Source organism: Alternaria arbusti (assembly GCF_024043155.1).
Source record: "Alternaria arbusti strain BMP 1465 chromosome Unknown scaffold_6, whole genome shotgun sequence".
NCBI classification, from domain to species: Eukaryota; Fungi; Ascomycota; class Dothideomycetes; order Pleosporales; family Pleosporaceae; genus Alternaria; species Alternaria arbusti.
In genome coordinates, this window is record NW_026249946.1 from 1,296,589 (window position 1) to 1,308,718 (window position 12,130).

The window sequence follows — 12,130 nt, forward strand, 5'->3', positions numbered from 1 at the left end:
CGCGCTTCGCGTGAGATCAGGCACGCCAGGCCGCCCACAGACACACAGCCCGCCCCCTCGGCTAGCAGCACGTGGCTGTGAGCGCCGCCGATCTTGCTAAGTGAACTCAGGGTATGCAAACACAGCCTCTGCAATCGCACCGTTATCATCGAAATAGGAGACCTGCGGTCTAGGAGTGAATGCGGTGGCTGATTGCGAACGCGCGCAAATAGTGGATACACGTTATTTTCGTCTCACGCGAATCCCAAATCAGTAACGGACGTGGCAACAAATCATGGGACATGGGCAATGGAGAGTAACAGTAGTATTCATTCACAATGTGGGTATCTTGTATGCGCGCCCGCAATAATGGCCTGTAGCAAAACTAACCCCCCAACTCCGTGCCCGGAGGACAATGTGACAATTTGAGAAATGTAGCAAAAACTCCAGTGCTAGCGTGAGTGACAAAGTAGTCACGCGGCAGCCTATACTCTGATCACGATGTGGATGCCTAAACCTCTGGCCTCGCGAATGGAGCACCCCAAGCAAGTCCTTCCTACACGACTCACGATCGCATGAAGGCCCTTTTCTGCGCACCAGGCTCGTGCGAGCAACTGAAGATCAGACGAAGCCCTGGCATCTAGTACCAACACAGCCTTCTTGTTATTCTTGATTGTCTCCGCTGTGTCGCTGTCGTTGCTGCGCGACAGATCAAGTAGGCGCTCCGTAGATTTGGACGTGTGAAGCTCGAACGGCAGTAAGAAGTCAGAATCCAGAACATCGGTGACTGGCACAATATTGTAGGAGTACGACTGGTGAAGAGGATGCGCGTTCATTGGCTTGCTGCTAGTCGCAAGCGTCTCGACTTCTGGTCCGGTAGATGCTTCGTACATCCGCTTTGGCGCAATATCTGCAGCGTCCGGGGGGTGCGATAGGAGCGGCTCAAAGCCGTGACTGTTGCGACGTGAAAGAGTTACGCTGTGTTTTGAAGAGGATCTCGAAATTGTTCCGGTGCCAGAGCGCCTTAAGACCTTAGGGCGATGCGTGAACGAGGGAGGCGCAGACGCAGCTGTGGTGCAAGGGAAAGAAGTGACAAACTGAACATCGTATGTCAACGTGATGGTGTGGCTCACTGCATCTCCTCTGGAGACAAATGTCATCGACGGGGCATGGATGTCACTTTCGGTCGGCGGTCCTGTCAAGCTGTCACCGTCGATGAGATCCGTGTTGATTGGTACCAGTTCCCACTGTGAGAAGAACAAGGAGGGAGCCAGGTACGAATCAGAATCCTGAGGAAGAACAAAGTCCTCAGGCCTCAACGAAGCTAGAGAAACGACTGGCGCGATAGCTGACTCTTCGGCGACTGTGTCAGAACCGTCTCTTGGTCGCAACCGGTTCTCGTGCGGAAGCAGTTCGCTGTGAATCGAGTACCAACGGTCGGCAGGGCTGTCGGGCAGCTTTGGACATGAGATCCAGCCCATACACTCTGTAGAGCCTTTGGCACACGCCAGAATACGCCCAACAACGGAAGCTTTGCTCCAAAAGGTTCTGTCGCCAAAGGTGAATCCGCCGTACAAATTTGCTGATTCTCCCAGGTTGGCAATAGCGTTGCTGTCATTCTCGAGCATGGTCGACACGAGGAAGTGTGAGATAGCTTCTCCGGGGAGCACAAGACCAGTCAGATAAGACCGACTCAGCCACCCTCCGATATTGTAGCTGGACGTGGCATCGTTTTCCAAGATGGTCGACACGGGAGAAAGTGGCATGCGTAAGGCACGAGAGTTGTTGCGATTCAGAGCGGGCTTCCCGATGTGGCCGAAGTAGCTGTCCAGCTGTTGACCGGAAGCGAGGGGTGTTTGCAGTGGCGTACCGTATACACTGATGCCGGAAGGGGTGGCCATGTCGAGCAACCTTCCGCTGGGTGACGCTGGTGTGGGTTCTTCGATCTTGTGTTGCTCTCCAAGCTTCCGAGCTAAATCCGCCGAGACCACGTCAAGGCTAGGCCATTGCAGTGTCTTCGCAAAGTGAAGAAGCCCAGAGAGCTGTCTGGATTGATGCTGTGGGAGTATGATGAGGTCTGACTGCGGTATTTGGGCGTGAGCGCCTTGGCTTAGCAGTGACAGTAGTCCACGTAGTTTGGGTTTGGGTGAGACTGGCGCATCGCTGCCTCTCATGATGACGACGTTGTCGAGAAATCTCCGTGCGAGCACCAAATCCCAGTCAACCTTCCTCGTCTTGATCTTGAGAAACCCTTCGATATCCTTTGCGTCAATCCGAAGTCGGATCTCAGCGTCGGTCGCATCTGCATTCGTGAAGGCATCCAGTCGAAGCAGCAACTCGCAAGCCAAGGTGATCTGCAGTAATAATATCTCCCGTTCTGTCCATAGCGTTTGGTGATGATGCTCGGAGGTTGGCTCGGGTTCACTCCACAGTATTTGGCCAAGCCTTATCCTCCATTCGACAAGGCTGAAGTCGTACCAGACACCCTTCAGTCCCAACACCCTGAGTAGAGCCACGATTTGTGTCTGCAAGCCTGTAGGATCCGCAGTAGAGTCGTCGTAGCCCGGAGGGGTAAGGAACTTGGTGAATAGATTCGCGTACAGATCTCCAGAGCTTTGGTTGTTGAGAATTGTCATGGGCTCGGGGCTGTCTTGGAATGCCTCGTACATGTCCTGGAACTCAGCCAAGCGGTCGTATATCAAGTTCAAGTCCACCGGACGGATACCCAGTCGCTCAGGAGTTGCCTGCATGACGTCCTTATTTCTGGCCGACTCAGCGGAGTCTTGACTTGGCTGAGACTGGTCCAGCTCGCTGGCCAGCGTGTCAGACTTTGGTAACTCGAGGAAATGCGAGAAGCCAACAGTCCCCGTCTCGATACCCTGGGCACTGACCATGCTCGGCATCTCCACCACGTCCACCTGATAACCATTGTACTGTTTCGAAGTCTCGGGTAGCTGTCGGGTCTTGGATGGATGTTCGTGTAGGGTCGCGGCTGAGAAGGCGGGTTCGGCAAGTGGAACTGTATCGGTAGCTTCCTTGAGCACAGCATCGGCGTTCCAAGGATGAGTGACGGTTGGTATGTAGCGACTGCCTGTCTTTGCGATGCCAAACTGCGGGGCCCCAGCGAAGAGCGCACGAAGCTGGCCCTCACCAAGAGTCTCTAACTTGTCCTCCCTGGTCTCTTGCGGTGGTGTAGGTACGCGATCTGGCTCCAGTACTTCTACGGGCGCCATGCTTTCATGATCGACTGCGGCACTCGGTTCCTCTTGGGGTATCACATCGAGTGTTTGTGGAGGGGCGGATTGCGGGGCAGTGTTATCGTGCTTGGGCGGTGTCTTTGTCGGGAAGTTTGCTATCAGCTTCTTGATCATCGTGCGAGTATCGTGACGATAACACCAAAGAGAAGAAGCAGGTGACATACGGGTACAGCGACTTCACACTGACGCTGTGTTTGCTTCTGCTTGAAAGCCCTAAAGAACTTGAGGACGCGCTGCCTCTTGCTGTCCTTCCGCAGCAGCTTTCCGGCATTCTCGTCAACCATGTCGTGATGCAGTCGTCGCAGCATCGTGGCGGCCTGCAGCAGACAGGCGAGGCATACCGGCGGCGGACATTATAAGGGGATAAGGGGACGTCAACAAAGCTCAGCAGGCTGGGCGCGACACAGGCTGCACACATGCAAGTCAAACATGGCAGTCATCCCTGCACTTACAGGCGCGCACGTCTCGATGGTTGGTGCGAGGCCGCTGCCGGTCCCTGTCCCGCACACATCACCCAGGCCGATCAGACGAATCCACGGATGACGTCCAGCCTATCGCCCCGCTTAAGTGGCCCTGCATCACCTGCACCTCTCACGCCAGACACTCACATTCCTGCTAGCAGCGCGCCACTGCGCCTACACGACGTGCCTACATCAATCAAACACTCGCAGCCCATTTGCACTGTCCACGCCGTCGTCTAAAGGCCGTTGTCTATGACGCTATATCGGTCCGCTCGCCTCCAGGTTCCAAGTCCTGTTCAACGGGCCCGTGCCAAGCTTCTAGAACATGGACCCGGGTCGGTCATTTCCGCGTCTCTAATCTTATCGCCTCCACGAGCAACTGCATCGCATTGTATACGACGCTGCTCTATATCTACGGCAGCAGTGGTCCGAAAGACCTCTCTGACCTTGAGTTGGCCTTCGTCACTGTGCCAGCAAGACAGAGCCACAGTCGCGAACCTCCAACAACATTTACTAGGCATCGTTCATGCCCCGTTGGGCACGATTCACCCCAATGTTTCATAACGATCGATGTCCAACTTGGCCAATGGGAGATTGAATGGACCATAGACTTACAAGAATTGTCGTACGACTTAGCCTTGTGGATACGTAGTGCGCAAGGTATCGTTCTTGGTTCTTCTTTTATGCGAGTAGTGCATTGTCGTTCTGTGACAACTTCCAAAGTTCATTAATATTGTGCAAACAGTCTTCCGTATACAGCTTGTGGTTACTACAACCTCTGGCTTCTGCGACTAATACCAGCCATTGAGACTGTCGTCTCGCCAGCAATGGCCTCCATGCGAGGACCCTGCATGTTGTGGTGTCACACAGCAGCCCCTCCGCATTCACCTATCCCACGCTAGTGCAAACAATGATCCCCATCACCCAGCAACACTGAGAACACTGTGCGCGACACCACAAACACAAGCCGAATCATAATCTCCGACAAAATGGGATTGCTTGAAGACGCGCGAAGACTCGCCGACACCTACGGACCAGAGGCGGCGCGACATGTAGCATCTGCTGCAGACAAGGCATGGACACACGGTAGCGCTTTCGGCCAAGAGGTAGCAAAGCGTGCTGGCCCAGTCGCTGCAGATGCGAAAACTCATCTTAACAGACTCAGCAACGAAGCTGGCAAGCATGCTGCTCCTATCGCCAGCAGTGCCTCGAAGCATGCTATGGAACTCGCCCGAGCCGCTTACAACAGCGGCAAACAAGGTCTACAATCCATACCGCAACTTCCAGGTGGATACATCAACGAGGAATACGACTGGAACTTCATCGCACAATTTGGCGAAGACATGGCGAAGCATCTTGGCAGTACAGCAGGCGACTTCTGGGAGAAACTAGGCAGCGGCGACATCCTCCATGACATTGGTCAGGCCGCTATCCCGAATATCGAGTTCACCAAAGAAGATCTCTCGGGGTTCAGTGAGAGGCTCAAAGAATGGGTTCTCGCCAATCCTAAACAGTTCTCCACCTTGTTGGCCTGTGTTGCCTCGGGCCCCATCGCTCTTGCTGTCACACCAGCCATGCTGGGCCTTATCGGATTCACACCCATCGGTATCGCTGCCGGTATGTATCAACCACTCATCATATCTCCGGACTGACTTATAACATATGAAATAGGCTCCATGGCCTCTGCGTTTCAGGCAGGCGTCGCTCCCATCGCTGCAGGTAGCGCTTTTGCCATTCTTACCAGTGCTGCAATGGGAGGGTATGGGCTTGCGATTGTCCAGGCGTTTGTCATGGGCTCGAGTATGACAGGAACTTGCGGTGTCGCAGCTCTGGCGTTCTTGCAAGCTGTTAAGGAAGACGAACAGTGTAGGAAACTGAAGACGGAGTAAAAACAACGTTCAAGAAGAGAGAGCCCCAAGAACGGTATAATGAAGAGATGATGTGGTCTGTATGAGCATTCATTACTTCTCCAATAGTATATACCTGGCCCGATGGCCACATCGTAATCAGCTAGAATATCAGCTCGAAAGGGCTTAACAGCGGAATCAACGATACATGGACGACTGCGCCTTGTTCGCCCCATCTAACTCCAGATCAGCCCTGTTCCCATCGTGAAGCTCGTACACCTATCTCAACGTTAGCTCAACATCCCTTGCCGCGTTAGCATTCCGACATACCGGTTCCTGATGCGGCATCTCAGCCACGTGGTGGTACCCTTTGGCTGAATCCTGCTTCTGCCTCTCTTCCGCAATCTCGTTTTCAATCTCCCGGGTCTTCTGCTTTGACTTCCGTCTTCGCAGTAGAATAGTCACTGCAATACCTAGCAGAGCACCGACTCCAGCGCCGACACCTACGCCGATACCGATGTTGCGTCCCGAGTTCGATTTGCCCTCATCCTTCTGCTCTTCGTTCTGGCCGGACAGGTTCGCTGCGTCGGACGATGGCGTGGGTTCCTCGCCCGTTCCCGTCCCCGTCGCTACGGGTGCTGCACTCCTAGTTATCGTGCTCCCGATCGAAGAAGCCGTGCCCACACGTGAGGAAGCCGGTCCAGCACTTGGCGATGCCAGCCCCGCACTCGCAGAAGCTACTTGCTCGCCTCCGAGTTCCTTTGGAATCCTGATTCTCTTTGATACCAGCGCATCAGCGGAGGCCGAACAGCATGCGTTGCTGTCTCCACAACACCAGTACTCTGATTTGGCTGTTCCGTCGCAAGGCGTCAATTGTGAGACGGAGTCTGCTAGATTCTAGTCGCTTGTTAGCTCTCTGAAACTAGGCCACCCAGCCACATGCATAGCCACAAACGGGGAAAAGCAACATACCCCGTCTCTGCAGACATCCAAGCAACCCTCCCAGTTCGCATTCGCACAGTAAACCCGGTAGAAATGCGTCCATGGCTCTGCTTCTTGTCCAGGTGCGCTGCTGAAGCCTCTGTTCTGACACAGCCCGTTCGGCATGCATTCATCCGCTGTAGGGCCGTTTATAACATCGCCGCCCGGTGGGTTCGGCCATTGCGTTTGGCAGCATGTGTTGTAGAGCGGGGAGCCAGATATGGAAGAACAGCGCGAAGTTCCTTCGTCCTGGTGCGCGGTGCCGTTGGGGAGGAAGCAGGTGGGCGTGCTGGACGGGAGCGACGCTAGGAGGAGGAGAAATGTTGCAGATATCGACGCTTGCGACAACATGCCGGGCATCGAGTATGCGGACTGTACTCCGCAAAAGTTGTTTTTGTCACTGTCGACGAGACGAAAGTTAAGGTGGAGAGAAGCGGGAAGAGAAGAGTCTGAGGAGCGATCTGAGCGGAAATACACGAACGAAGCTCCCACTTCTTTCCTTGCACTGCCTGATCGTGATGCGAATAAGGCAAACCATCGAGCTAGGGTCATCCCGAATTAGCGTTGGGGTCGAGGGGCCGCGAAATTAAAATTGGATACCGTCCCGTCCCCTTTCGGGTAATTTCCACAGCTCATCAGCGGCTTCAACCGTTGAATTCCGTTAGATGATAATGTCAAAGTGGGTTGTGGTCGCCGACCGTTACGGCGAGGTAAAAATATACATTGAACGACTGTAGACTGTTGATGATAAGAAGCATGAACGAAAGGATGGGGTATCTTGCACGTGCTGTAATGAAGGACAAAATCGCAACGCCTATCACAAAAGGAAATTATCTGTCTCGAGCGGAATCCTTCCGACTCTGCAAACACCAGCTCGTTCATGTCTGCCGACTAAGCAGCAACTCCACCGCTCGGTCGACCCTCAATCCGTCTCCTAGATCGGTTAACCTTAGCGCCTCTCGGGCCTGCTCGGCTGTGAATCCCATCTCGACAATCCGCCATATGGCCTTATCGGCCGTGTTCTCATGACTCCGAGATCCATAGATGTGGTGTTGTTGTTCGTGCTGTTGGAGGGCTCCACCTCTGGGAGTGGAGCTTCCGGCAGATGACTGACTACTACTCTGACGCATGTGGCGGCCACGGTAAGGCATTGACATGGGATGAGGGCGGAATGCGGGGTGAGGCGGTCCGGGTGGTTCGGACAGAGGATGATGTAATGGATCCTCGAGGATAGAAGGCATAGATGTGCCTGTGCTGTAGCGATGCCAATCACGACTGTTTGTCGCCGTGGAAGCGGAGGGTGTCGGCAGAAGCGGCTGAGCAAACATGCGCCGGGGTGGAGAGCTTGCGCTTGATACACTGCCCATGGTGTATAGATCGCGGTTGCTCTGGACTGTTGTGACCGAGGGAGATGGTAGAAGGGGCTGAGCAACCGTTCGACGTGGCGGTGAGGGTGTCCGTTCCCTGATAGGTGCTAGGATTGACGAAATGCTATGTCGATCATGGTTACTAGGAACTGTGGAGGGGGGCGGTGATGGGAGCAGAGGCTGAGCCACAGTTCGCCGAGGTGGTGAAGCTGTTCTGCTGGATGTCGACCTCGATCTAGGAAGAGGCACAGATGTCGGTATGTCCTCCACAGAAGATGATCTCAGTGCCGGAACATGAGTGATGATGTCCTTTCCCGGGCCTTGTGGTGGTAGAGGAGGGCGTGTCAAGTTTCGAATCACAGTATCCCAGTCTGACATGGGTCTTTCCCTGAGAACCATTGGTCGTTGCTCACCATTCCTTTTGCGATCCTTGAGTTCGTCAATGTGTTTCTGAATACGTATCTTGGACTGTTGGCGCTGCACGTCGCGGATTGAGATCTTAGCATAGGTATGCGCAATCTTGTCTTCGTAGACGCGTCGGGCTGCTTCTTTGAGGAAGTATTGTCGTGTACCGTCAAGCACAGGAGGCTTCCAGTTGACCCATCCGTTCTCCGCCGCAATAACAAAGGCTTTGGGATCCGAGGGGTGGAACGGGCCAGTGAGCTTGAGAACAGTGTCAAGGCCAAAGGTGAGGAGGTGGTAGATCCATTCGTCTGGTCTGGTTAGCAAGATCCATGATTATGCAGCGGATAGACGAACCAAGCATCATCTCCTCGCCATCAATATCGCCACCACGAATGTCGGTGTTGTCGTAAATACCGGCTTGTCGGGCTTGAACTGTGCGCCCTTCGAAGTTTTGTAGCAGGACGGAAAGACAGGTCCATAGTTCCATCATGTCGAAGAGTTGCTCGGCGGTAAGGCCGCCTTCGTTCCCTTGCCCGAAGCACTCAGGTGCACCGACCAATGTGTCGCTCATGAGGTCTGTGCTCATCATGCTGAAGGTGCAGGTCGCCTGATGGACAAGCATACCACCATTGAGCCAGTCCATCTGCGCAACAATGTCCTCCTCACGTCCTTTTCCCGAGCCAAACAGCTTACAGAATGTCCATATGCGCCATAACGCATCGTCAACCCTAGCAGACTCGGCTGGGCAGGCGCTCATGAGCGCAGCTGATATCTCTGGTCGTACGAAGGACTGGCATTTCTCCATAATCTCCAACTTGATTGTGCGGATGACTTGGATGTCTCGCTTCTGGAGCTTGAGATATGAAGTTGGGGTGTACTCCTCTGCAGGTCGTGTCGTCTCAAGGTCTGCTGCAAGTAGAAGTTCGTGTCCAGGAAAGGCGATCTCTCTAAACTCCCAGGCTGGTGGTGACATCTTTTGCAAGGTAGATTTGATGAGATCGAGTTCATGACGTTTGAACACACGATAGAAGCCTCGGTTGATGGAGGCTGCGGTGAAAAGATCGTTGAAGTGATCTAGATGTTGGAAGATGTTGAGTATGACTTTCTCAGCTCCGTCAGACGTAATGGGTGGTTTGGTGGTTTTGGTAGAAACAGCTCGCGGAGAAAACACCAGGTCCACACTGGAACGCTTGTATTGCGGAATCATAAGTGTCAATGTTCTGCTCGTGCGAAAGGACTTTCGCTTCAGCTGTGAAGCGATATGGTCTCGCGGTAGACGGTTGACTTCAACAGTCGTCCTGGCTGCCAATCGCCGCCTGCTGGATTTACGCGGGACAGCCGGAGGAGGATTATCAGGCAGTACAGCATTAGCGAAATCTCTTCGGGGCTGGCCTGTAGTATCAATAAGCTTCCCGTCTCCAGCTGACGCCTGACGCATGCCCCTCCAGGAAGGGTTGCGTTCTGCAAGGGGCGTCCCATCCTGGGCAAGCATGCGAGGATCGCTGTTGCTGCCAAACGAAGAAGCCAGTTGAGCGTGCAGGTCGGACTCAGCCTCGCTCAACGTAGGGCTGGACGCACGTGGAGGGATTGGAAACGCTTCAGTTCCAGAGGGTTTCGCCTCGTTGATCATGCCCATACTTGCATCCGCAGCTAAGTTCTGCCGCGGACCGCTCCGCTTTGAGGACCTTCGGTTCAATCGTGGCTTGCTCTGAGCTACATGGAGAGCACAAGTTGGTTGGAAGGGGAGATTCTCATCGCTAGAGGACGGGTGGATGTATTTTCGGGGCGCTATCGACGGCGGTGCATGGGATTGGCTCCCGTTGAAAGATAGGGTGAGCTCAGAGCGAGCATGTAGAGTACCTCTAGGCGCCAGGGTCTGGCCACTCGGAAGATGCGCTGAAGGTTGGCAGGTGCTTCCTTGTGTCGGAGATTTATCGACCTCCACGCTAGTCTCTGAAGAGTGGTTGCTGTGCAGTGATGAAGCATCGCTATCTTGCGACTCGTTACACGAACTGTTAGACTCGAAGCTACTCTTGAATTGGTTCGGTGTGTATCGCGTATTCACTGGAGCGGTTTGGCGGATTGTGTGCTGTGTTTGCGGATGCGCAAGTGGAGATACAATGGAATCTCGTATGCGATGGTGGCTTGCTGACGGAGGCGAGACCTCGTGGTGGCTTTCGAGATCGGTAGGGCCCGTTTCGAGAAATGGAAGAGCGGGCAGTGGCTTTCCACAAGGGATTACCACTTGTATCTTAGGCTTCGCAGCCGGATATCTGGCCCCGCTCGGAATGTTCTTCTTGTGCTTAGTGACCGTTTTGCGATTCTTCTTTCGCCATTGGATTTTGCCGTGCTTATATGTGCCGATGGTGCCTACAAGCGATGCGTGGCTTGATGCCGACAGTCCACCTGCAGTATTACTGGCTCCCGTTGCGACCACTGCCGAAGCAATGCTCTTCCGTCTCCTACCCCAGATAGATGTTGATCTTGAAGGCAACGGTACGCCCAAACCTGCTGACGACGGTCGGTTGCCGTCATTGCCGTCCCTGCGACCCTCGGTCGCTGTGTTGTGATTGTGAGAGGGGAGAGCCGCATCGTCTTTAGTACTTTCTGGAACTGCGCGTAAGATGGTAGCTGACTTTTTCGGCTTTAGCTTAAGTAACGCTGACATCCTTCTCTTCAGTGCGCCAGGTGAGGCTGATCACTCAGAGCAATGTGTCAACATGGGCAGGTGGGCTTGAGCGGGTCGATTAGTGACGTATTAGGCTGCAGAAAATGTACGAGTAGCAGTCTGGAGTTGCTGAGGGTGAGTAGTTGGATAAGGGATCTCCCATCGAAGCCGTGACTCGGGCATGGTGGCAGGGCATGGACTGTATATCGTCCGAAGCCAAGATAATCATAACCTAAGGCACTGCTAGACACCACCGAGCTCCATGAATAGCCCGGCCGTGGCGTTCCGCACAGAAGATGCATGCAGCGCCCGGCGAAAGCTGAGCTGAGTGAGATGAGATGGAGGCCAACTCCGAGTGGGCGGACAGGACAGCATGGGTGGGCAGGCGGGCGAAAACCCAATGACGCACGCCCCCGGGACATATACGGCTCCTCATTGCGCAATAAACGTTATCACAAGGATGCGTTGTAGTGAGGCATAGCAGTGGGGAGCAATCAGAGACATCCAAGGTTGTTGTGTTTTGGCGCTGGGGCCGTGCTATTTGCGGCGCGACTGCTTGCTCAGCCCTGGTGCCGCACTAATTTGGGGCCATTGTGCCGGACACGACGTCCGCCTCGAACTACTCTATAAGCACTGCGCCTTATTGATGCACCAGGCACACCTCATGTATGTCGAAACCCCACGGCACCGTGCATCGAATTCCATCTCGTTTCAGCTTCTCGACCCCAACATCACTGATCATTTGCATCTGCCTGGTCCTTGGACGACTAGCGGTGATCCAAGGTTCGCTCTAGCTGTGACCATGACGTCGCTGACGTCGCACTGCAAGGAGCTGTGTTGGCCTTACCAGGGTGAGGCTGTTGGCTACACAGAATATCTTCAACCGAAGCGGAATGATCAGAGACCTCTGGAGAAACCTGGCCCCTCCAGACCCTTCGTGTAAGGCGTGCGCATGCGAATAGGAGTGGGCGTCCGGCGCGGTGATACACACTACGGCCCACACGGACTTCGACATCGCACATCTAGTGCCCCGATCAACTCTTAGTCCGCACATGATCGAGGGTCCGTGATTGCGACCCTGTTGCGTATCGTTTGATTGCCGGTCACATCCGTGACGGTGGTTTCGGCTCGTATCATCGGAACCTTTCTCAGATCTTCTGTCAGC

The 12,130-nt window shown here is 54.2% G+C and overlaps 4 protein-coding genes across 4 annotated transcripts; 1 reads left to right on the forward strand and 3 right to left on the reverse strand.

Annotated features, from left to right (window-relative positions):
- Positions 1-464: 464 nt before the first annotated feature.
- Positions 465-3,520, reverse strand: J4E86_005650 (uncharacterized protein; the record flags this gene model as incomplete). The annotated part of the gene is made up of 2 exons (XM_051446183.1): positions 465-3,314; positions 3,401-3,520. 2 exons carry the CDS (start codon positions 3,518-3,520, stop codon positions 465-467), a joined length of 2,970 nt encoding a protein of 989 aa, XP_051302950.1.
- Positions 3,521-4,686: 1,166 nt separating this feature from the next.
- On the forward strand, positions 4,687-5,586 carry J4E86_005651 (uncharacterized protein; the record flags this gene model as incomplete). The annotated part of the gene is made up of 2 exons (XM_051446184.1): positions 4,687-5,314; positions 5,417-5,586. The coding sequence occupies 2 exons, from the start codon at positions 4,687-4,689 to the stop codon at positions 5,584-5,586; spliced, it is 798 nt and encodes a 265-aa protein (XP_051302951.1).
- Positions 5,587-5,791: 205 nt separating this feature from the next.
- On the reverse strand, positions 5,792-6,876 carry J4E86_005652 (uncharacterized protein; the record flags this gene model as incomplete). The annotated part of the gene is made up of 3 exons (XM_051446185.1): positions 5,792-5,797; positions 5,875-6,441; positions 6,517-6,876. The coding sequence occupies 3 exons, from the start codon at positions 6,874-6,876 to the stop codon at positions 5,792-5,794; spliced, it is 933 nt and encodes a 310-aa protein (XP_051302952.1).
- A 1,158-nt stretch (positions 6,877-8,034) lies between these two features.
- J4E86_005653 (uncharacterized protein) lies at positions 8,035-9,933 on the reverse strand (the record flags this gene model as incomplete). The annotated part of the gene is given in 3 exon segments (XM_051446186.1): positions 8,035-8,127; positions 8,142-8,605; positions 8,652-9,933. The coding sequence occupies 3 exon segments, from the start codon at positions 9,931-9,933 to the stop codon at positions 8,035-8,037; spliced, it is 1,839 nt and encodes a 612-aa protein (XP_051302953.1).
- Positions 9,934-12,130: the final 2,197 nt, after the last annotated feature.